A 22,173-nucleotide genomic window follows, 5' to 3' on the forward strand; every position below is an offset into this window, starting at 1 on the left:
GAAAAAACAATGTCTGTCATATTTGTGAGGAAAAAATTGGTAAAGGTTTAAAGGTTAGAGATCATTGTCATCTCACTGGTAAATATAGAGGTCCGGCTCATCAAAGTTGTAATATTAATTATAAACTCCCCTCTTTCATTCCCGTCTTTCTTCATAACAACGCTCATTATGATACGCATCTATTTATTAATGAACTTTAAAAGACATCTGGACACATTTCAGCAATTCCTAACACGGATCAGAAATACATTTCATTCACAAAAACAATTCACACATCTCCTATTACTCATATCAGATTTCTTGATACATTTAAATTCATGGCAAGTCCATTGGCTAACTTGGTTCAAAATCTAAAAGAGTTTCCATGTCTTTCAGAGTATTTTTCAGATGAAGATTTACTAACACAAAAGGGAATTTACCCCTATGACTATATGGACTCATTTGAGAGATTCAATGAAACACAACTTCCTTTAAAAGAAAATTTCTATAACAAATTAAACAACAGTCATATATCTGATAAAGATTATGTACATGCACAAAATGTTTGCGAAAAATATAACATCAAGAATCTTGGCGAGTATCACGATTTGTATCTCAAAACTGATGTGCTTTTATTGGCCGATGTATTTAAAGCCTTTAGATCTGTTTGTCGCACTGGATATGGATTGGATCCTGCTCACTACTACACAGCACCTGGATTGGCTTGGAGCGCGATGTTGAAAATCACAAAACAAGCTTTGGATTTGATACCCGATGTTGATATGCTTTTGATGATTGAAAAGGCAAAAAGAGGTGGAATTTCACAAGTCTGCTCGAGCAGATACGCAAAAGCAAATAACAAATATCTTCCAAATTATGATTCAACGAAAGAGAGTTCTTACTTGATGTACTATGACGCAAACAACTTGTATGGCTGGGCAATGTCTCAAGCTCTTCCTTATGGAAAACTTAGATGGGTAAAGGAAAAAGACTACAAAAAGGTTTTACAAGATGTATGTATCTCTACACAAAAAGAATTGGATGATTCAAAGGTTGGTTATTATTTTGAGGTCAATTTAAAATATCCTGAAGAACTTCATATCAAACATAAAGATCTTCCATTTGCTTGTGAGAAAGAAAGTCCAAAGAAAGAATGGTTGAGTGATTATAATCAACAATCGTTTGATATAGGTGAATCAACAGAAAAATTACTTACTACATTATATAACAAGAAAAATTATGTTCTACACCAAAGAAATTTGCGACAATATTTATCAAAAGGTCTAAGAGTAGAGAAGATCCATCGGGTTCTAAAGTTCAATCAAAGTCATTGGCTAAAGGAGTATATTGATTTTAATACACAAAGAAGAACAGAGTCAAAAACAGATTTTGAGAAAGACTTTTATAAATTGATGAATAATGCAGTCTTTGGTAAGACCATGGAGAATGTGAGGAAAAGACAAAATATCAGACTATCAACATCTTGGGAACAAGCATCAAAATTAATTAATAGACCGAGTTTTACTAGAGCTGAGGTCTTGACTGAGAACTTTTGTGCGATCCATTTGATTAAAGAGAGTATTGAAATGGACAAACCTATTTATATTGGAACATCAATTCTTGATTTATCAAAGTCATTAATGTATGATTATTTTTATAATAACTTGAGGAAGAAATATCAAAATGATGTTCATCTACTTTATATGGATACAGATAGTTTTATTTTGAAAATTAATACTAACGATGTTTATTCAGACATGAAAAGGGACATTAATATCTATGACACTAGTAATTATAGTCCAGAGAGTGAGTTGTTCTCTTCTAAAAATAAAAAGGTGATTGGAAAGTTCAAGGATGAATTAGGAGGAAATGTTATGAGTGAATTTGTGGGATTGAGGTCAAAGGCTTATGCTTATAAATAGGGGAAGGCAGGGCAAGTTGAGCCAGTTTTTGTTATTGGAATGTTAGGACTGAACTTACTGATGATCTTGCACAAATGAGTATCTTGCCTTCTAATTTAATCCTTGGGAAACATTTTGTAGCTAGTTCTTACTTTCTATCCCCACACTGAAAGTCACTGTGACCTTTGAAAAAACGGAGGCCAAATGGCTCAACTTGCCCCGCCTGAGGGGTAAGTTGATCCAACCTCTGGGGTAAGTTGTACCACATAGGGGTAAGTTGATCATTGCCCCAAATAAAGATAACTAAAGTAGAAAACCATTGTTTTGCCAGGAAAATATTTAATGTTGTAAAGTTCTACAACACTGAACGAAATGATTACCTTGTGGTCATGGTTATAGTAATCAGTTACGAACAAATTGAGTCACTCTCAAAGAAAAACAAGATTGTCAACTGTGGTAAGAAAAGTCAACTCAATCCACCTGTCACAGTTTCAAGTCACAATTAAACAAAAAGTATCCAAAATAGTTGATCATTGCCCCAAATAAAGATAACTGAAGTACAAAAATTGGTCTGCCTGAAAAATATTTAATGTACTTGTTACAACACTGAACGAAATATTTACATGTGCCTTGTGTTCATGGTTATAATTCGATGTGGCAGCTGGATTGAGTTGAAAACAGCTGCCACAGTTTTAAGTCACAATAAAACAAAAGTGTCCCAAATACACCCAGAAAGGCCAACAGTCAGTCTGTGGCAGGCAATTAAGGCACAATATCTTGCTCATCAATGCCAGCTTCATAATTTGGATCTGGAACTAAAACTAAAACATGTCAGAAATCAAGTCAATTAAGCTGCCAAATTGACGAGTCACAATTGAACACAAGCTGTCCAGAACAACGGGCAGAACTGCCAACGCACTTAGGCTGTGGCAGCTTACGCCCGATGTCTTCCAGTTCAAATCCTGCTTCATCCTTTGGGTTTGGAACAAACACTGGGTTGTCAGATCCAACTTTTCCAGCAACCTTCTGCAGGAAGACACCTTCAAACTGAAATTCCTCTCCATTCAGTACATCAACCCGAGCAATGTAATGCACAAATCTTGATTTGCCAGCACATTTGCCCGAGCTTTGCTCGGAGCACTTGAAATGGCAGCACGGCAAGGAATGCTCCCCGGGGAGTGGAGATGGTACACCCAGTGTGGTGCAGGCTCGCAATGTATCCAATGACCAGGGTAATAATATGGTATTCTGTAAGCGCTTTGAGCCTTTGGGGAAAAGTGCATTATAAATGCTAATTATTATTATCTCCACCAACATGAGTTGGCAAGTTGAGCCAGACCCTACGGGGCAAGTTGAGCCATGGCTCAACTTGCCCCGTATGTTCTGGCTCAACTTACCCCAGTCTGAACTTTCTGAGATGTCTCCACATACACACATATTCTATGCATCCATCGTATTAAAGTCTATGACAAGAATGGAGACACATACCTGGACTAACAATTGTCATCTGATATCCATATTATATCTATGCTGCATATGGAAGAAACGTGAACTTACCTGTTTTACACCTTTTTACTTTTATGGCTGAAAATTGGATTTTTCCCTCTGCAACACTGGTTTCTGTTTCAATTTAGAAAACAATATGGCAGAATTTGGAGTTATGCAATGGGGCATCTATAGATGGCGCCACCACAAAGTCTGACTCATTCATAACTGGCTGGTGGTGGCCCAACTTACCCCTATGCTCAACTTGCCCCGCCTTCCCCTACATTGTGAATAATGTTGAAAAGACTGATAAGAAGTTAAAAGGTGTAAAGAAAAATGTTATTAAAGAAACAATAAACTTTAAGCATTATTATAACTGTTTAACAACAAAGAAAGAAGAGTTTAGAAAGATTAATGGAATAAGAAGTTATAAACATCAATTATATTCAGAAGAGGTGAATAAGAAAGCATTGGGGGCTTTTGATGATAAGAGGTTTATTTTAGAAAATGGAATTGATCGTCTCCCTTATGGTTATATAGGTATATAAGTGATAAGTTAAAAAGGGGGTTAGGGAATTTAACGGGCTACCGCCGCCTTTTTTACTATTACATAAATGATAGAACCAAGTATCAACCAGACTAAAGAGTGGAGGTGTAATCAACCTTGGTATATAAATGGAAAACATAATGAATGTGAAAAATATCAAATAAGACTTATTGAAAAGGCAACTGGTAAAAAAGTTCACAAAACAAATAAGAGAATTAATTTAAATACTGGTGAGTTGGGTGAAAAAGATGGAAATATTTTTGAGTGGACGGAAAACTTTGATGGTTATCAGGAAAATATATACTTTAATTTAAAAATGGTGTGTGGGAGAGGAGGAGGTCAAGCAAGAACATTGAGGGAGGTTTATCATTTTATCAGAGCTCAGTTAAAATATCTTGAAAAAGAACCAAACTCAAACCTCTTCTTTAATAATATATTAGATGGTGAAAAGAGTTGTAGGAGAATTAAATTATTTCCTACACATAAACAAATATTTGTAGGATCATTGTTTCAGTGGCCTACTAAACAACAATGATCATTGATAGTAAGAGTAAAAGGCCCATAAGACCAAGGGGGTCAGGAATAGAGGTGTTAAGGGGAAATGAAGAAAAGTGATGGTGAGAGGAAAATTTACATGTAAGTGAATGGAGATTTGGGGCTGTCCAAGGGAACAACATTTATCATCTACTCCCGCCCCCCGTGGCGAGCCACGGGCTTGTAGCCTTACTTGGGCATGGAGGTGAACAGCCCCGCCCCCCGTGGCGAGCCACGGGCTTGTCTCTTCTCGGCGACCCCGCCCTTCTTGTCCAAACAGAGCATGGAGCACATATACACTATGACGGTGAAAGCTGCTTCCAAACCAGGCCCAGTTGAGAGGGCGCGCACCCCACGCTTGTCCAGCGGTTTTGCACAGAGAGGGAGCGTTTGGCTGGGAAATGCAATCCTTGAAGGGGACCTATCTTATGTCATTTGGTGCAATGCAGTCAATTAATGGGAAACACAGCCTTAAACTAATACACATAATAAGGAAATAACTATTCAGAAGGGTATATGATTTTCTACGTGCATGCGATGGATTAACTAAGGGGACGACCTTTGATCTTTACACTTAACGGAGGTATTTACAAGGATCATTACACTATTTACAGAGGGTGATATTTACAACAATTACAGGATTCTCAAATCCGCAACACTGCACCCTCATCCTCCAGGCATGTCCCGGGCCTATAAAACTTTAAGTTAGTGTGGCACGTAGGTGTAATTCCCTCTACAATTAACCTGACCCTGAGTGTGACAGTTTTAAAACACAAATAAGTATGTCCCTCTGCTGCATTGCACCCTACCTAACAGATTCACACCCACAGGATAACCAAATTGCGGAATGGTTTTCAAACTAAACATGTACGGTGGGGAGCATTATTTGCAAGTGACGCTGATTGTATTTACACTGCAACCCAGGACCTGCGATTTTTCTTTTCGGGGGGGGGGGGGGGGGAGACAGTTTGCCCTGCATCGACGCACCAGAAAGCACCAAGAACGCAACAAAACACCATCAAGCACCACAAAGCACCCTTTGGTGCACAGTCATCACATTTCATGAATAAAAATAAAAACAACAAACCCTTGGTGGTGTCTTGCTCTTCGGCTCCCTCTGCTGGCTATTGTTCTCTTCCTGATGTTGTCTTTCTTCTTTGCTGGCGGCCTATTTGCAATAATAAAAAGGCACACAATGCGTCCATCTTTTATTTATTTATGGCCCACAGGGCCGACTATGTGTGGTTCACCTGTGGCATAGGTGCCCTGTGACCAAGGTCTGCCAGCAAGATCTCGGGCCTTCATGGCCGGTTCCAGCAGAGGGGCCATGCCCCAACCCATGGGGTCCATCAGTGGTGCAGGGGGGCCCACAGGGGCCGACTATGGGTGGTTCACCTGTGGGCTTGGTGCCACCTCACCGGATCCGCAAGCAAGATCGTGGCCGGTCCCAGCCGAGGGGCCATGCCCCAACCCGTGGGGTCCATGAGTGGTACTCAGCCACAGACATGTGGTCCATAAGTGGTGCTTGGATGCAGGCAGCTGGTTGCGAGGATTCGGGCACACCGACGCGGCCCCCCTGCACGCTCCCCTCAGTGCCCAGAGAGCACGATCCATGGGTCAGGGAAGGAAGACAGAGAAGACAAGTGAGTGAGGGGTAAGGGCGCAAGGGTACACAAAAAATCTACACATTACTAATTCGTCGCTACAGTCACGTCTTCCCCATATTTCCCCTATACCAAATTCGTCACAATCCCATTAATCCAAAATTTGCCATCACACAATTCATCATCAGTCACTCCTAAGGAGGAAGAGATGGAATTACGCACAATGTCACACCCACGTCATGATGCGTCTCACATTCCAAACATTTGCACAAAAATAATAAAAACAACAAACCATGGCACGGTGTGGAGTTTTGTCACCTCAAGTGAGTGGATGTAGATGGTGCGAGGAGATTCTTAATCCTAACTATCCTCTAAATGACTTTAATACACTTTACACTACCCGGGGTCTTTCCCTGCCAATCCATTGGCCAACTTACTCTATGGGTTCTACCAACCAATTCCCATTGACCAAACTGTGGTGCTTCATCAATTTGCAGTCTCACTCCCCCGGTTCAACTCCCTGTGCCTTTGCACAATTTCAGGACTGGGTCGTGTGGCTCTCCCAGCAGGTCTACCCACCTGTACACCTCCACCACTGCAGTTACCTCCGAGCTTACCTGCTCCTTACCCTAACCTCTCTAACTGGGGAAGGCCCTCTGGCGCTCTCCCCACTCGGTGCCCTCCGTGGCACTGGGCTACCCGGGTCCGTCCTCTGGATCCTCGGGCCCCATCCACAACTCTAACGGCTCCCAGAGCCCACCTGCGGCCTCACCTGGCCGACATCCTAACAGTGGCGGAGTGCCCATTTAACTACACACACTAACAGGCTACACGCCCAGCCATTTCCACGTCACTAATGCACCCATCCAAACACCATTCTTCCAACACGCACCACAGATGCCAATATCCAACCACAATTTACCTACTCCCTCTACCTAACTCTTAAACTACCCTCCCTGGGTATTCGTGATGGGGTCCATCCTCCCCATCCACTGCCTTCGCACCATCCACTCCACTCCACAGTTTTCACCATACTCACTCCACACCATCCATTCCATACTCCATATATTCCAGACTCCATGTATTCCACACAACCATTCTCCATACACCTGTATTTGCACACCTGTGCCATCACACCTGGTGCTTCCTGCACTCTCCTTCCTCCCAGGCTTCTTCAATCATTCAATACAGTGCACAACCACAATTGTTCCTCATGCACTGCTCCATACACTTTCACGCTCAATACAACTCACAATCGCACTTTTCACCATACACTTCTAACTCTGCAAACCATTGCCTCAGGCGCCCAGATTTTCCCACGTTCACACACACATCCTTCCCGAGCATTGCCTAGCAATTCCTCATTTGCTCGATATCAAGATTCTCACACACACACACGTCATCATCTGATCTACCTACTCCCCTCTGAAACTCGCACTTCCCAGTCGCCCCTTATATTATTGCGCTCCCTCGTTGTTATAATCCAAACTAATCTCTCTATGTCCCCGACAACCTGTCCAATGTCACTACTTAAATCTCCAGTTACCTATGGTCAATCTTCTCTAGATCCCTATCATTTTATCCTAACCCTCCCTCGGCGAGCTGACACTGCCAAAAACCCCATAAAACTATAGCTCATGTGCCCCGTTTGTGTGAGGGATGGCAGAGTTGCCATCCCACCACATCGGGCATCTCCTACTATTAATTTTGCCCATCCAATTTCCTGCAAATCAAAATTTGCCAATCACTGACAAGCATTCTACCAATCATTTGCCAATCATCAAATTTTGCCAATCACTTCTGCCAATCCTATTCACTATTCTAAATTTCGGATCAAAAACACTATCATCATCATCACAGTCCGCTATATCTGAGCCTCGGTGCGTCGTTACCTCATTAAAATTCGGCTTCGCAAAGCCGAGAAATGAATTCGGGTGGTTTGGTCGCCTGCAGGTTGAGTCCGTCCGGCATTCGGTTCAAGGGAGGCGGTTTGCTCGGCCCGAGATTCTATGGCCCATCGCGGCACGGAGCCTTCCGGTCTCCCGCCCGAAGGCCCGATCTCACCCGGCCGGAACGCCGGCCCCATGAGGGGGCGCCGTCCCGACCCTTCTTACCTGCCCTTGAACCGGACCGGTCGCCTTGCCCGGCAAGGCCCGGACTCGACCGTGCGGGGCGGGGCCAGGCCCGAATCGGCAACGATGCTTCGAAGAGAAGCGACGCAACACCGATCCGCGCTGGGCCTCGCATCCAACAAAGCACACCGCGCCCCGAGTGCCCACGTCGGCTATCCGTCACCCTAAACGCTGCCCCGTTTAACGTCGATGCCTTACTCGCCTGCTTACACGCATACGCGACCCTTTTCACACTCGCAAAACCCGGAGTCTCGGCGCCTCCAGTGCATCCCACACACTCCGTCCATTCCACCACCGCACTCCCTGTTACACACCACACCTCTCGCGCAACCCCTTGCGCACTCTCGCCGTTCGCACACTTCCTTAACACACCTCGTGCACCGTCTTGCGCACTCTCCCTCGGTACGCACTCCGTACCACTCATGGGGGTGCACTCTTGCATCCACCCACTCACGCGCTCCGATGTGCCCTGCCGCACATGCGCCACAACCAACTCAGGTGTGCGTTCTCGCACACTCAACCATTCCAAGAGTGCATTCTCGCAATCCAGATGTGCATTCCTTCTTACCTGCCACAGCCCACTCGTACTCCGTGTCACTCTTACTACCACACTCTGTCATGCGTTCACTCTCACTCTCGACAGCACACTCACTCCTCGGCGCGCACTTTTTCCTCACAAGCGTGCCATTTCCACTCACAGGGTACCCTTCACCAACGCCCGGATGCTTTCTCGATCCCAAGCGCGCAAAAATTCTTTTGTCGCCAAACATCCTCCTGCAAAATCTCCCCGCACAATACACAGCACGACTCACCTGGGCGGCTTCTTCTTCTTTGCTCCAACATCTGCAAACTTTCATTTGGGTTAAGCACAGCATCGTGATGTGAACATGGACTTTGTACAGGCTCCATTTCTTCCTTCAATTCCTGGGCTACCTCCGTCGTCTTTTCAATTTCAATTCCCGCTACTTGTTTTTCTTTATTCACCTCAACGACTGCTGGCTTTAATAAAATTTTCTCTACCACAGCGTTCGCCGGCTTTTCCAAACCCCGGGTCGCGATCTCTATACCCGTCATATTACCCGCGCTTTGCTCCGCCTCGCTCAACCAGCGCTTCTCGACCCGCTTTACCTCGTCGTGCACCCGTGTGCCCCTCCCGCTCAACCTGCGGTCAACCTCCCTCTCGGCTTCCCTCACCTCATATGCGGCTTGCCCCCTCGCCAACCCCTCATTAATTTCTTTAATTTGGTTTCCCAATTGCTTTCCATTGGCCCTCATTGCTCCTATCATTCTGCTTTCCATTCCCTCCATTTGGCTTCCCATTTCTGCCCTTGATTTGTCCCCCTCTATTCTCAGCATCGCGGTGAATTGCGCTACGAAGTCCGCCACATCAAAGCCTGCTGGTAGTGGTACAGCGGGCGCGGCTACCGCGCGCTCGTGCGAGGTGCCATTTTGTGCGCCTGAAACCTCGTGCGCGAGGGCGCCATCTTGTGCACCTGAATCCTCTGCGACCACATCCTCATTGCTCTCCTCCTCTCTCTCCCCCATATACATTTCCCTGGGGTCCTGGGTCGCTTCTACCCCTTCTATCTCCCCCACCGGCACCCGATCGCCTTGACCATCCATGGCACGATTTTTTAAATTTAGAGTGTAAAATAAAATTTTGGCCACTCGTAATTTGAGTGCGCTAAGCGCACTTCAGGTCCGAATCTCGCTCCTGACACCAATTGTTGCGGCCAATAGTACAATTGGTGTCCAAAATTTGGGCTAAATAAATTTAGTCCCAGGTTCGAATCCCAACTCCTGACTACCAATTGTTGCGGATCTCACACCCGGCCCCTTTTCCTCTTACCAAGGGGGGATTAGTCCCCTTGTCTGCGACTGACCGACGTGAGTCCTGAAGCTGCCCAGCTCCCTCCAGAGAGGCAGGTGAGCAACCTCGTTCGAGACCGCGGACAAGATGTTATTTGCCGAGTGGATTGGCAGCCACGGCTCGAACCATTAGCAATACTACACCCGATCCTAAACGTTGGCCAAATCGTGCCACAGGTATTCAATGGGGAAATCACTAAAACGAAACGGATGTAAAGGAAAGAAGGCAAGGTAGGAAGAACAGGGATTTATTACTAACTATTATGTACAAGACCAAAGAAACCTAGGAAGAAAGAAAAATACGAAAATAAAGACAGAAGGAGAAGAAGACACAGTGCAATTCTACTTATACAAGCTTAACTTATTCCCAGGGACAACACAGACTAACAGACGACATTCAGACTTACCCGGGGATGATGACAGGAATGGCAGGAGGTTCGTTCATCTGGCGAGGTTCCGTTCCGACCCACGACTCTCTCTCTCTCTGTCGGTAAAACTGGGATTCTCCTCTCCAGTACCTCGAACCCAGCTCCAGCCTCGAACCCAGCTCAGCAGCACGCACCCCGCTCTCGTACCAGTTCTCGTACCAGCCAAGTAGCATGTCCTCTCGCATGTCCTCTACTTGCGCGATTGTCGCACGCATATATCAAGCGGGGTCGTGACACGCCCTCGGCCGTTTGGGTACCGCCCCCGTGCTCTGTTTTGGTGGCCTTGTATGGCAATGCCACGGTCTTGTTACCTTATTTGGGTATGGAGTTGAACAGCCCCGCCCCCCCCCCCCCCCCCCCCCCCGTGGCGAGCCACGGGCTTGTAGCCTTACTTGGGCATGGAGGTGAACAGCCCCGCCCCCCGTGGCGAGCCACGGGCTTGTAGCCTTACTTGGGCATGGAGGTGAACAGCCCCGCCCCCCTTGGCAAGCCACGGGCTTGTAGCCTTACTTGGGCATGGAGCTGAACAGCCCCGCCCCCCGTGGCGAGCCACGGGCTTGTCTCTTCTCGGCGACCCCGCCCTTCTTGTCCAAACAGAGCATGGAGCACATATTCACTATGACGGCGAAAGCTGCTTCCAAACCAGGGCCAGTTGAGAGGGCGCGCACCCCACGCTTGTCCAGCGGTTTTGCACATAGAGGGAGAGTTTGGCTGGGAAATGCAATCCTTGAAGGGGACCTATCTTATGTCATTTGGTGCAATGCAGTCAATTAATGGGAAACACAGCCTTAAACTAATACACATAATAAGGAAATAACTATTTAGAAGGGTATATGATTTTCTACGTGCATGTGATGGATTAACTAAAGGGACGACCTTTGATCTTTACACTTAACGGAGGTATTTACAAGGATCATTACACTATTTACAGAGGGTGATATTTACAACAATTACAGGATTCTCAAATCCGCAACAATATATATATATATATATATATATATATATATATATATATATATATATATACCGCAGTTGATTCCGCTGCTGAAACTGCCACTCCTGGTGGCCCTTGTCAGCCTGGACTGGAAGTGTTAACCTGGACCAAATAAGTCGCCTCCTGATATGGAAGATAATGATGATCAAGATGTGACTGACTTTGGCTTTTAGTGTAACTTTTTTTTTTTTTTTACTCCTGCTTACAGGTGGTTGCTGTTGCAGCTAGGGATGTCGGGAAGGCGAAGTCTTTTGCTCAGCTCTATGGAATCCCAAAGGCCTTTGGCTCATATGCAGAGCTGGCACAGGACCCAGATATTGGTAATCCATTAATCCATCAATTGACCTTTTGGAGTCTACAACGTTGGCACACCATTTGTGACCAAATACACACAACACACATACATTTGATTATAATGAATAGATGTTTGTTTTGTTGATGTTCATGTGATCTTTTTTTTTAATTTTCTTTCATTCAGTACAGGGAATGTGTTTTATAGAAGTAGCATTTTATTGCCCATCTTAAATCCTGTCATACATACATAATGGCACTCGGTGGAGCACATACTTCCTTCAGGCTGAACAGTTTACGTTTTGTATCACACTGATACAGTCACCGGATCTGCATCTGGACCTAAAACAAAATCGAATTGGCTTGATTTTGTCACCGACCCAACTCATCCACAAAGTTTTCTTGCAATCCGACCACAAATTTTTGATATACTAGACGGATTTATGAAAAAAGGCCATGTAATAAGCTTCTAGGTGCATTTTGGGGTAAAAGTTGTAAAGTTAAAGTAAAAGAGCTGCATGTGTATACATGATATATAAATGCTTGTTCAAATAAATTGTCCAAAAATGGCAATTTCGTGGCCATTTTGTTTATGCTAATTAGCAGATCAAAAACTCAAAATTCGGCTTGGGAGCCGGGTTAATCGAATTCAGCATACGCTAATTATGTTAAAAAGTGAGGTTCACAACTTTTAACCCAAAAATTCACCCATCATTTACATTTCTCAGAAATCCGTCTCATCTATCGTGGTGGAAAGGGCCATGTTATTAACTCACCATTTGTGGGGTATATAGAGTACTATATATCTTCACTCAGTTCTGTCAGTAAACCTTATTTCATGGATGTCAGGATTTCTCTAAATTTCTTAATTTAGTGTTATTAACAGCATTAGCGACTGTTTAAAAAGCTAAGCATATGTGTTTGTGGTTTATAATATTTTTACTTCCTGTAGAAGCCGTTGCTCACACAGAAACACCATTATATAAACATTATTAAACACGTTATCACTGCAGGAAAAACGCCTTGGGGAAGTGGGACATTGTTAGTATTAATATTGTTTTGTAATAATATTAATAATATGTGATTATCATTAATTTTGTTATTCAAAGCGTCTTTGGAAAAACGCCACAATAAATCTTCTTATTTGGAAAACCGCCACGATAAAGCTAACTTAAGACTGCTATACACCACAACACGCAACCCATTGATGGCAATGGTGGGGAAAACCCACTCGGGGGAGAAAACTCCCCTGGGTAGGGGGGCAAATGAATGTGCTACAACCTTCATTATGTAACCCTTAGTCATCCTGTCAAGTTTGGTTGAGATTGGATATGTAAGGATGGAATGTATTGGCGTCAAAAATTCATCAGACAGATGGACAGACACTAAATGGCATATTTTAGTATGATTGTGTTAATATATCGTTTTTGGCCCTATCTCGCAATGGTGAAGAATCACTTCAAAAATTCCAGTATCTGGATCTTCAAAATCTAATAAATTAGTCTTCGTCACACACACACAATCTGTCCACCAAGTTTCGTCCGAATCCATCCATAATTCTTTGAGATATCCTGCTCAAAGCCAGCCAAACAACCAAACAGGGATGAAAACATAACCTTTGTCCACCTTTGCTGGAGGAGGTAATACATTTGATAAAGGAACATTTTCACGTTTACTTGTAACCAATAAAAAAATGTAAAGCAAGTTTCAAAGAATGTTTCCTTGGTTTCTGAAAGTCAGATATGTTTGCTAACACAACACTTGTTGCTTTAATGGTTAGAGCATCCACTCTGAGTTTGGGACGTCAGCAGTTCAAACCCCGGCCAAATCGTGCAAATACTGTGCTTCCCAAATGGTATGCTTCATTGCTTGACGTTCAGCATTTACAGACTTGGCATTTAATATGGAATATTTTTTTTGTGGGGGTGAACTTTCTTTTCAAGATGACTTAGAACCAAAAGTTCATTGGAATTATGTTGAAATTATTCTAGATTTTGTTAATGTGACCTTTAAAAGAAACAAAAACCACATTTGACATTTCGAAGCAAATAAATTGATCCTTGAAAGTGATGTAAACTGATATCGAACTCAATTCATGGACAGTACTGTGTTAAACTTCTGTACGTTTTCCAGAAGTATCTCTTTATTTTGCACATTAGCCAAAAAAAATTTCAACAAAAACAAAAGCTAAATTATGACTGGGATTACGGACAGTAACATTACAGTTCAGTACTTCGTGTAACCCCCACCAGCATTCAGGAGAGCATGTACACGTCGAGGCATGCTGTTCACGAGATTTGCCAAGGTTTGGACAGGAATCGCTTGCCATGCAGTGACAATAGCCTGCTGCAATTCATGCACAGAGGTAGGCTGCTGGTCCAAGTTGTCGATTTGACACGTTAATTCTGCCCACAAGTTCTCTATCGGATTCATATCCGGGGACATGGCAGGCCACTCCATATGCTCTACACCACGGTCAGCAAGAAAGTGTTGGATCATGCGAGCACAATGAGGCCGTGCATTGTCATCTTGGAAGACAAAGTTTCCTCGAAAGGCTGCACGAGCAAATGGAAGCAATGTTTCTTCCAGAATGACCCTGTACTTGAACTGGTTCAGGTTTCCATTCAGAACAACCAGGTCAGTTTTGCCCCCTGCATGAAAAGCAGCCCAAACGGTCACCCCACCACCTCCAGCTTGGCCTCTTGGTACTAAACAATCTTCGTTGTGGGCTTCATGCACTTGTCTGCGCACTCGGACGTGGCCATCTTGACGATAGACCAGAAATCTAGACTCATCACTGAAGGTCACGTGATTCCAGTGTCCTGGCCGCCATTGACGGTGCTCTCTGGCCCACTGCAATCGGCGCTGGCTGTGTTGTCTGGTCAGGCGTGGCTTTCTCAGGGGACGCCTGGCACGATAGCCTGCTTGAATCAGTCGTTGGTTGACCAGCCTTCTGGATACAGGCACAGTTGTCAGTTGCTGCCACTCAGCCCTAAGCCGATTAGCTGACTTGGTACGGCCATTGCAGACTAACCGGTGCAGCTGGCGATCATCTCTCCTTGTGGTTCTGCGTGGACGTCCTGGCCTCGGTATTGGAGTAGGGACACCCCTCTGAGCATTTCCTTTCAGGATCTTTGACACCTGACCTTGAGTGATGCCATACTGCCGAGCAATAGCACGCTGTTTCATGCCAGAATTTCGTAAAGCCACCACTCCATGACAAACAGCATTGTCAAGTTGACGGACCATCTCCAGAGGAAGCCGCAATAACTTTTGTAGATGTGCAGCAGTTGTTTTCCACTAATACAGAACGCAACAACCCTTATATACCCGATGGTGAAGCCAATCATCAAATGTACCTTTCCTTACATTTTGTCATGCCACCTATGATATAATCCTGTTATTGACTTCTTGCTGCGAAAGACAATCAGTGACATGGTTCTTTCAACAAAGACATCACCGAAGGGTAAAAGAAACTCACCAGATTGATATACTGAGTTCAGAAAGTAAACCTGTCAAGAAAAAAAAATATTCCATATTAAATGCCAAGTCTATAAAAGGTTAAGATCATGGACAATCCCAATAGGTTGGCTTCCATGGGGAGTCGGAATATATATATATATATATATATACATATATATATATATTTATATATATATATATATATACATATATGTGTGTGTGTGTCGTCTCAAAATTGCCGTGTGACTTTTTAAAATCTGGCCCTAAATTTAATCTGTCTGATTGATCCTGTTGCGGTTGTCCTGTCCTTCCTTGTGTATTTGGGAATGCATATTTTTGTGCGTATATTTTCCAACTCCTGGACTTATTTCATTACCTTAACATTTTCTGTTTTGTTTATTGTTGTTGTTTATATATATATATATATATATATATATATATATATATATATATATATATATATATATATATATATATATATATATATATACATACATACATACATACATACATACATACATACATACATACATACATACATATATATATATATATATATATATATATATACATACATACATACATACATACATATATATATATATATATATATATTGTTGTGTATATGAGGATTGTATTTTTTTTATTGTGTGTTTTATTAATATTGCTTATTCTGGACCCTCCTGCCTCCATTTATGTATAAAGGTCAAAGGGCGTTTCCGTAGTTAGTCCATAAAACATACATGCAGGACACGATATATCTTTTTTGACAGTTATATCCTTATTATGTGTATTAGTGTAAGGCTGTGTCTTCCATTAATTGAAATACTCTATTGCACCAGTGAAAGAGATAGATTCCCTTCATTCCCACTCCCAACACTTCCATTCCCCCCTTCCCGTCAATTGCAATTCGCATTGCCAACTGCATGTTGGGCGGTTTTCCCTTCATCCGCCATTGACCACGAGGCAGGGTTGGGGGAAGGAAGGCGGGTCCCCACCTCGTCAGAGAGGGGAGGAGTGATCCAGCCCCACTCGACCAACCATGAACAAGGGGTTTGGCTTGAGAGGGCGGGGAGAGAACGTTTGGGGGAGGTTCGCAAAGGTTGAGGGGCGGGGCCTATATAACCCACGGCGGGGGCGTTCCCAAGGGAGATGCACTCTGAGTTGGTCTGAGTCGGTTGCCAGAGGGAGTTGGTGGTCAAGAGAGAGTCGTGAAGAGTCAGTCAGTGGAGTCGGTGGTCAGTTGGTTGCGGTGAGGAGTCGGTGGTGAGGAGTGAGAGAACCAAGAAAGAGTTGAGGGTTTGGACCAGACGAGTCGGACAAGGCCTGGCAAAGCACGCGACGTACACAGCAGCCAAAATAGCAGCGTGGGCCTGGCTTGAACGGCGGCTGCTAAACGCGCCGGTTGTGCTGCGGGACCCCCTTGGACCTCCCTCTCCCTCCAGTCATCCACCTCCTGCCTTTCCACCCTTCTTGTATACGTGAGTTTGTTTTGTTTGTTCTGTCCCTGGGTATTTAATTAAGTCTGTAGGTAAGCTAGTATTTTCCCTGTGTCACCTGCGTCTTATGTGTTGTAAATAAACTTGATTGCTCCTTTTTGCTTATGTGTGTAAATAGTAAATAAATTCAGTAGCATTTCCAACCTTTTTGTCTTCTTTTTCTTCTTCACATCCGTGTCACCTTTGTCTTTTCCCTATTGACTAGCTGTGGTGCGATCCGGCCAAAGTCCTGGGTGAATCGGGTGAGTCAGGGATCCTGTAACGGTCGCGGTTGAATACACCACCGCTCGGTCATCATAACATCTAAACCGCGATCTGTAACAATATATATATATATATTCTTTTGACAAACTAAATACATTTTAATGTAGCTCTTGCTCTCAGCATTTCGGCTAGAGGAAAGTTGACTTTCAGAATGTGGATCTTTAAAAACAAAAATTGTGATGAGCAAACAGTATTAAATTTGGCATTAGCAGAACACAGGAAATCTGATCTGCTTGACACACCAGCAGTTTTGGAGTGATCTTGCTTGGTTTGGAAGAGACTAGTGTGATTCTGGTGAATTGAGTTACAAATCAGATCAGAACTCACTCATGGAGCTGAGACAAAATAAGTCAATTGCAGTATGAACTGGCACCTACCAGTAGGTTAGACAAAGTGAAAACATGGCAGGTTACCCAATCTCTGAAGGTTATTATTATTTTGCATACAGCCTGTGGCTGCTGGTTGCATCATTGCTGGGAGTGCGGCGGGGGCCGCTAATACATGCCCCCTGTTTCCAGTTAGCGAGTACTCGTTTTGCCAACCTTAGAAGGATGACAGCCTGAGTCAACGCACCTGGTGTTATTTGACGGGAAGACAGGGGCTCAAACTCAAGACCCTAAGATCTTAAGCCAGCCACCTTAACAGTTATTGATGATTTCGAAGCAATATGTTTTTTCCCTTTGGAATAACTAACTTTCCAGATGTATGTAATCCTACTGCCTTTACAATATTGGATTTGAACAACCTATAAGATACTACCTATAAAGGTAGGTTTGAAGCAACAGCCTCGAGGATCCTTACTATTACACCAAATTTTGATATATTGTTCATAATATATGAGGCTCATTGAGAATCCTGCACTTGGAGAGCAATATCAGACTCTGTGGCATTTGAGTGCCCACTCTGAGACTGGGAATTTAGTGGTTCGAGTCTGACGGTGGCCAAGTCATATCAAAGACTTGAAAAATGGTATATGCTGCTTCCTCGCTTGACACTCGTTATTTTGGAGGATAGAGCATGGATGATAGGATATACATCGTGGGTTGCCATCCCATGGAGAGAGAATGAGGAGATTTCTTCTCAATTGCCCTGCTGACTGCAGAGAGAAAAGAGCCCAAATGGGAAAGAAAATAAATAAGTACTTAATAAATCGATAAAGATTCATTAATCAATTAATTGATTCATCAAAAAAAAACAATATTCTTTTTGCAAAAGCAGATGCTCACTATTTTGTCGAAATTTAAGCTTCCACTCTTGAAGGCTGGCCTAGATATCACCTGGACAAACAAACAAATAAAAAAACAAGAAAGAAAACGATCTGGGTGAAAATCGGAATCGGAGTGAAAGAACATCATCACCAGGCCCCCTTTGGTTCCCAGTGATGACGTCATGTATCGCCTGCAAATGGAATTGGAAAGGAGTGGTGTACAACAAGAAAACAAACGGAATGAAAACTAAGTACTCCCTTTCGGCATGTGTCATTGCTGGACCCTTTGGCGCGTGTTCCCGCCGGGACCCTTTAGCACGTGTCAACGCCGGGACCCTTTGGAGCGTGTCAACGCCGGGACCCTTTGGAGCGTGTCAACGCCGGGACCCTTTGGAGCGTGTCAACGCCGGGACCCTTTGGAGCGTGTCAACGCCGGGACCCTTTGGAGCGTGTCAACGCCGGGACCCTTTGGAGCGTGTCAACGCCGGGACCCTTTGGAGCGTGTCAACGCCGGGACCCTTTGGAGCGTGTCAACGCCGGGACCCTTTGGAGCGTGTCAACGCCGGGACCCTTTGGAGCGTGTCAACGCCGGGACCCTTTGGAGCGTGTCAACGCCGGGACCCTTTGGAGCGTGTCAACGCCGGGACCCTTTGGAGCGTGTCAACGCCGGGACCCTTTGGAGCGTGTCAACGCCGGGACCCTTTGGAGCGTGTCGACGCCGGGACCCTTTGGAGCGTGTCGACGCCGGGACCCTTTGGAGCGTGTCGACGCCGGGACCCTTTGGAGCGTGTCGACGCCGGGACCCTTTGGAGCGTGTCGACGCCGGGACCCTTTGGAGCGTGTCGACGCCGGGACCCTTTGGAGCGTGTCGACGCCGGGACCCTTTGGAGCGTGTCGACGCCGGGACCCTTTGGAGCGTGTCGACGCCGGGACCCTTTGGAGCGTGTCGACGCCGGGACCCTTTGGAGCGTGTCGACGCCGGGACCCTTTGGAGCGTGTCGACGCCGGGACCCTTTGGAGCGTGTCGACGCCGGGACCCTTTGGAGCGTGTCGACGCCGGGACCCTTTGGAGCGTGTCGACGCCGGGACCCTTTGGAGCGTGTCGACGCCGGGACCCTTTGGAGCGTGTCGACGCCGGGACCCTTTGGAGCGTGTCGACGCCGGGACCCTTTGGAGCGTGTCGACGCCGGGACCCTTTGGAGCGTGTCGACGCCGGGACCCTTTGGAGCGTGTCGACGCCGGGACCCTTTGGAGCGTGTCGACGCCGGGACCCTTTGGAGCGTGTCGACGCCAGGACCCTTTGGAGCGTGTCGACGCCGGGACCCTTTGGAGCGTGTCGACGCCGGGACCCTTTGGAGCGTGTCGACGCCGGGACCCTTTGGAGCGTGTCGACGCCGGGACCCTTTGGAGCGTGTCAACGCAGGGACCCTTTGGAGCGTGTCAACGCCGGGACCCTTTGGAGCGTGTCAACGCCGGGACCCTTTGGAGCGTGTCAACGCCGGGACCCTTTGGAGCGTGTCAACGCCGGGACCCTTTGGAGCGTGTCAACGCCCGGACCCTTTGGAGCGTGTCAACGCCGGGACCCTTTGGAGCGTGTCAACGCCGGGACCCTTTGGAGCGTGTCAACGCCGGGACCCTTTGGAGCGTGTCAACGCCGGGACCCTTTGGAGCGTGTCAACGCCGGGACCCTTTGGAGCGTGTCAACGCCGGGACCCTTTGGAGCGTGTCAACGCCGGGACCCTTTGGAGCGTGTCAACGCCGGGACCCTTTGGAGCGTGTCAACGCCGGGACCCTTTGGAGCGTGTCAACGCCGGGACCCTTTGGAGCGTGTCAACGCCGGGACCCTTTGGAGCGTGTCAACGCCGGGACCCTTTGGAGCGTGTCAACGCCGGGACCCTTTGGAGCGTGTCAACGCCGGGACCCTTTGGAGCGTGTCAACGCCGGGACCCTTTGGAGCATGTCAACGCCGGGACCCTTTGGAGCGTGTCAACGCCGGGACCCTTTGGAGCGTGTCAACGCCGGAACCCTTTGGAGCGTGTCAACGCCGGGACCCTTTGGAGCGTGTCAACGCCGGGACCCTTTGGAGCGTGTCAACGCCGGGACCCTTTGGAGCGTGTCAACGCCGGGACCCTTTGGAGCGTGTCAACGCCGGGACCCTTTGGAGCGTGTCAACGCCGGGACCCTTTGGAGCGTGTCAACGCCGGGACCCTTTGGAGCGTGTCAACGCCGGGACCCTTTGGAGCGTGTCAACGCCGGGACCCTTTGGAGCGTGTCAACGCCGGGACCCTTTGGAGCGTGTCAACGCCGGGACCCTTTGGAGCGTGTCAACGCCGGGACCCTTTGGAGCGTGTCAACGCCGGGACCCTTTGGAGCGTGTCAACGCCGGGACCCTTTGGAGCGTGTCAACGCCGGGACCCTTTGGAGCGTGTCAACGCCGGGACCCTTTGGAGCGTGTCAACGCCGGGACCCTTTGGAGCGTGTCAACGCCGGGACCCTTTGGAGCGTGTCAACGCCGGGACCCTTTGGAGCGTGTCAACGCCGGGACCCTTTGGAGCGTGTCAACGCCGGGACCCTTTGGAGCGTGTCAACGCCGGGACCCTTTGGAGCGTGTCAACGCCGGGACCCTTTGGAGCGTGTCAACGCCGGGACCCTTTGGAGCGTGTCAACGCCGGGACCCTTTGGAGCGTGTCAACGCCGGGACCCTTTGCAGCGTGTCAACGCCGGGACCCTTTGGAGCGTGTCAACGCCGGGACCCTTTGGAGCGTGTCAACGCCGGGACCCTTTGGAGCGTGTCAACGCCGGGACCCTTTGGAGCGTGTCAACGCCGAGACCCTTTGGAGCGTGTCAACGCCGGGACCCTTTGGAGCGTGTCAACGCCCGGACCCTTTGGAGCGTGTCAACGCCGGGACCCTTTGGAGCGTGTCAACGCCGGGACCCTTTGGAGCGTGTCAACGCCGGGACCCTTTGGAGCGTGTCAACGCCGGGACCCTTTGGAGCGTGTCAACGCCTGGACCCTTTGGAGCGTGTCAACGCCGGGACCCTTTGGAGCGTGTCAACGCCGGGACCCTTTGGAGCGTGTCAACGCCGGGACCCTTTGGAGCGTGTCAACGCCGGGACCCTTTGGAGCGTGTCAACGCCGGGACCCTTTGGAGCGTGTCAACGCCGGGACCCTTTGGAGCGTGTCAACGCCGGGACCCTTTGGAGCGTGTCAACGCCGGGACCCTTTGGAGCGTGTCAACGCCGGGACCCTTTGGAGCGTGTCAACGCCGGGACCCTTTGGAGCGTGTCAACGCCGGGACCCTTTGGAGCGTGTCAACGCCGGGACCCTTTGGAGCGTGTCAACGCCGGGACCCTTTGGCACCCAGCGATTATGTCATGCAGTGCCTGGAGATGGAATAGGAAAGGAGAGGTGTACAAAATGAAATGAAGGAGGTATTTGTAAAACCTTTGAGAGACATAATATGAAAATGAATAAATTTAAATGACAAATTGATCTGAACCAGCTTGCAGTCATGCTATGATGATGCATACACTCAAATCACAATGTCAAACATGTTTTGCTTTTTCTTGGTTACAGTTGTTTTTGCCGATTCTGCTAATGTCACTGCTGGAGTAACGAAACAAAAAAAGAAGCCATTCTTGTGTTTTGTTTTTTTTGTTTTTTTGTTTTCTGCAGATGTGATTTACATTGGGGTTATCCACCCGAAGCATCTTTCTGTAGGCCTGCAGATGCTTGCTGGAAATAAGCCAGTGCTGTGTGAAAAGCCATTCACCATGAACGTGTGTGAGACACAAGAGCTCATCAATGCTGCACAGGCACGAGGCCTGTTCCTTATGGAGGTGCTTCAAGTTTCGTCTGTCTTTTTGTATTCAGTTTGTCAAAGTTATGCCTCCAAACTGTTGTTGTACACTTACAACTACAGTATATCATGTCCGATCAAGATCGACCCGATGATGATGATGATGATGATGATGAT

The 22,173-nt window shown here is 46.6% G+C and overlaps 1 protein-coding gene across 1 annotated transcript in view; it reads left to right on the top strand.

Moving 5' to 3' along the window:
* The window catches only part of LOC137429199 (trans-1,2-dihydrobenzene-1,2-diol dehydrogenase), a 68,883-nt gene that overhangs the window by 27,695 nt on the left and 19,015 nt on the right, over positions 1-22,173 (top strand). Inside the window, exons 2-3 of the mRNA XM_078777828.1 lie at positions 11,682-11,793; positions 21,873-22,036. Of these exons, the coding sequence (XP_078633954.1) occupies positions 11,682-11,793; positions 21,873-22,036 (276 nt within the window). The remainder of the gene's footprint in view (positions 1-11,681; positions 11,794-21,872; positions 22,037-22,173) is intronic.

The sequence above is a fragment of the Myxine glutinosa genome, chromosome 1 (assembly GCF_964187855.1).
Source record: "Myxine glutinosa chromosome 1, kmMyxGlut1.1, whole genome shotgun sequence".
NCBI lineage: Eukaryota > Metazoa > Chordata > Myxini > Myxiniformes > Myxinidae > Myxine > Myxine glutinosa.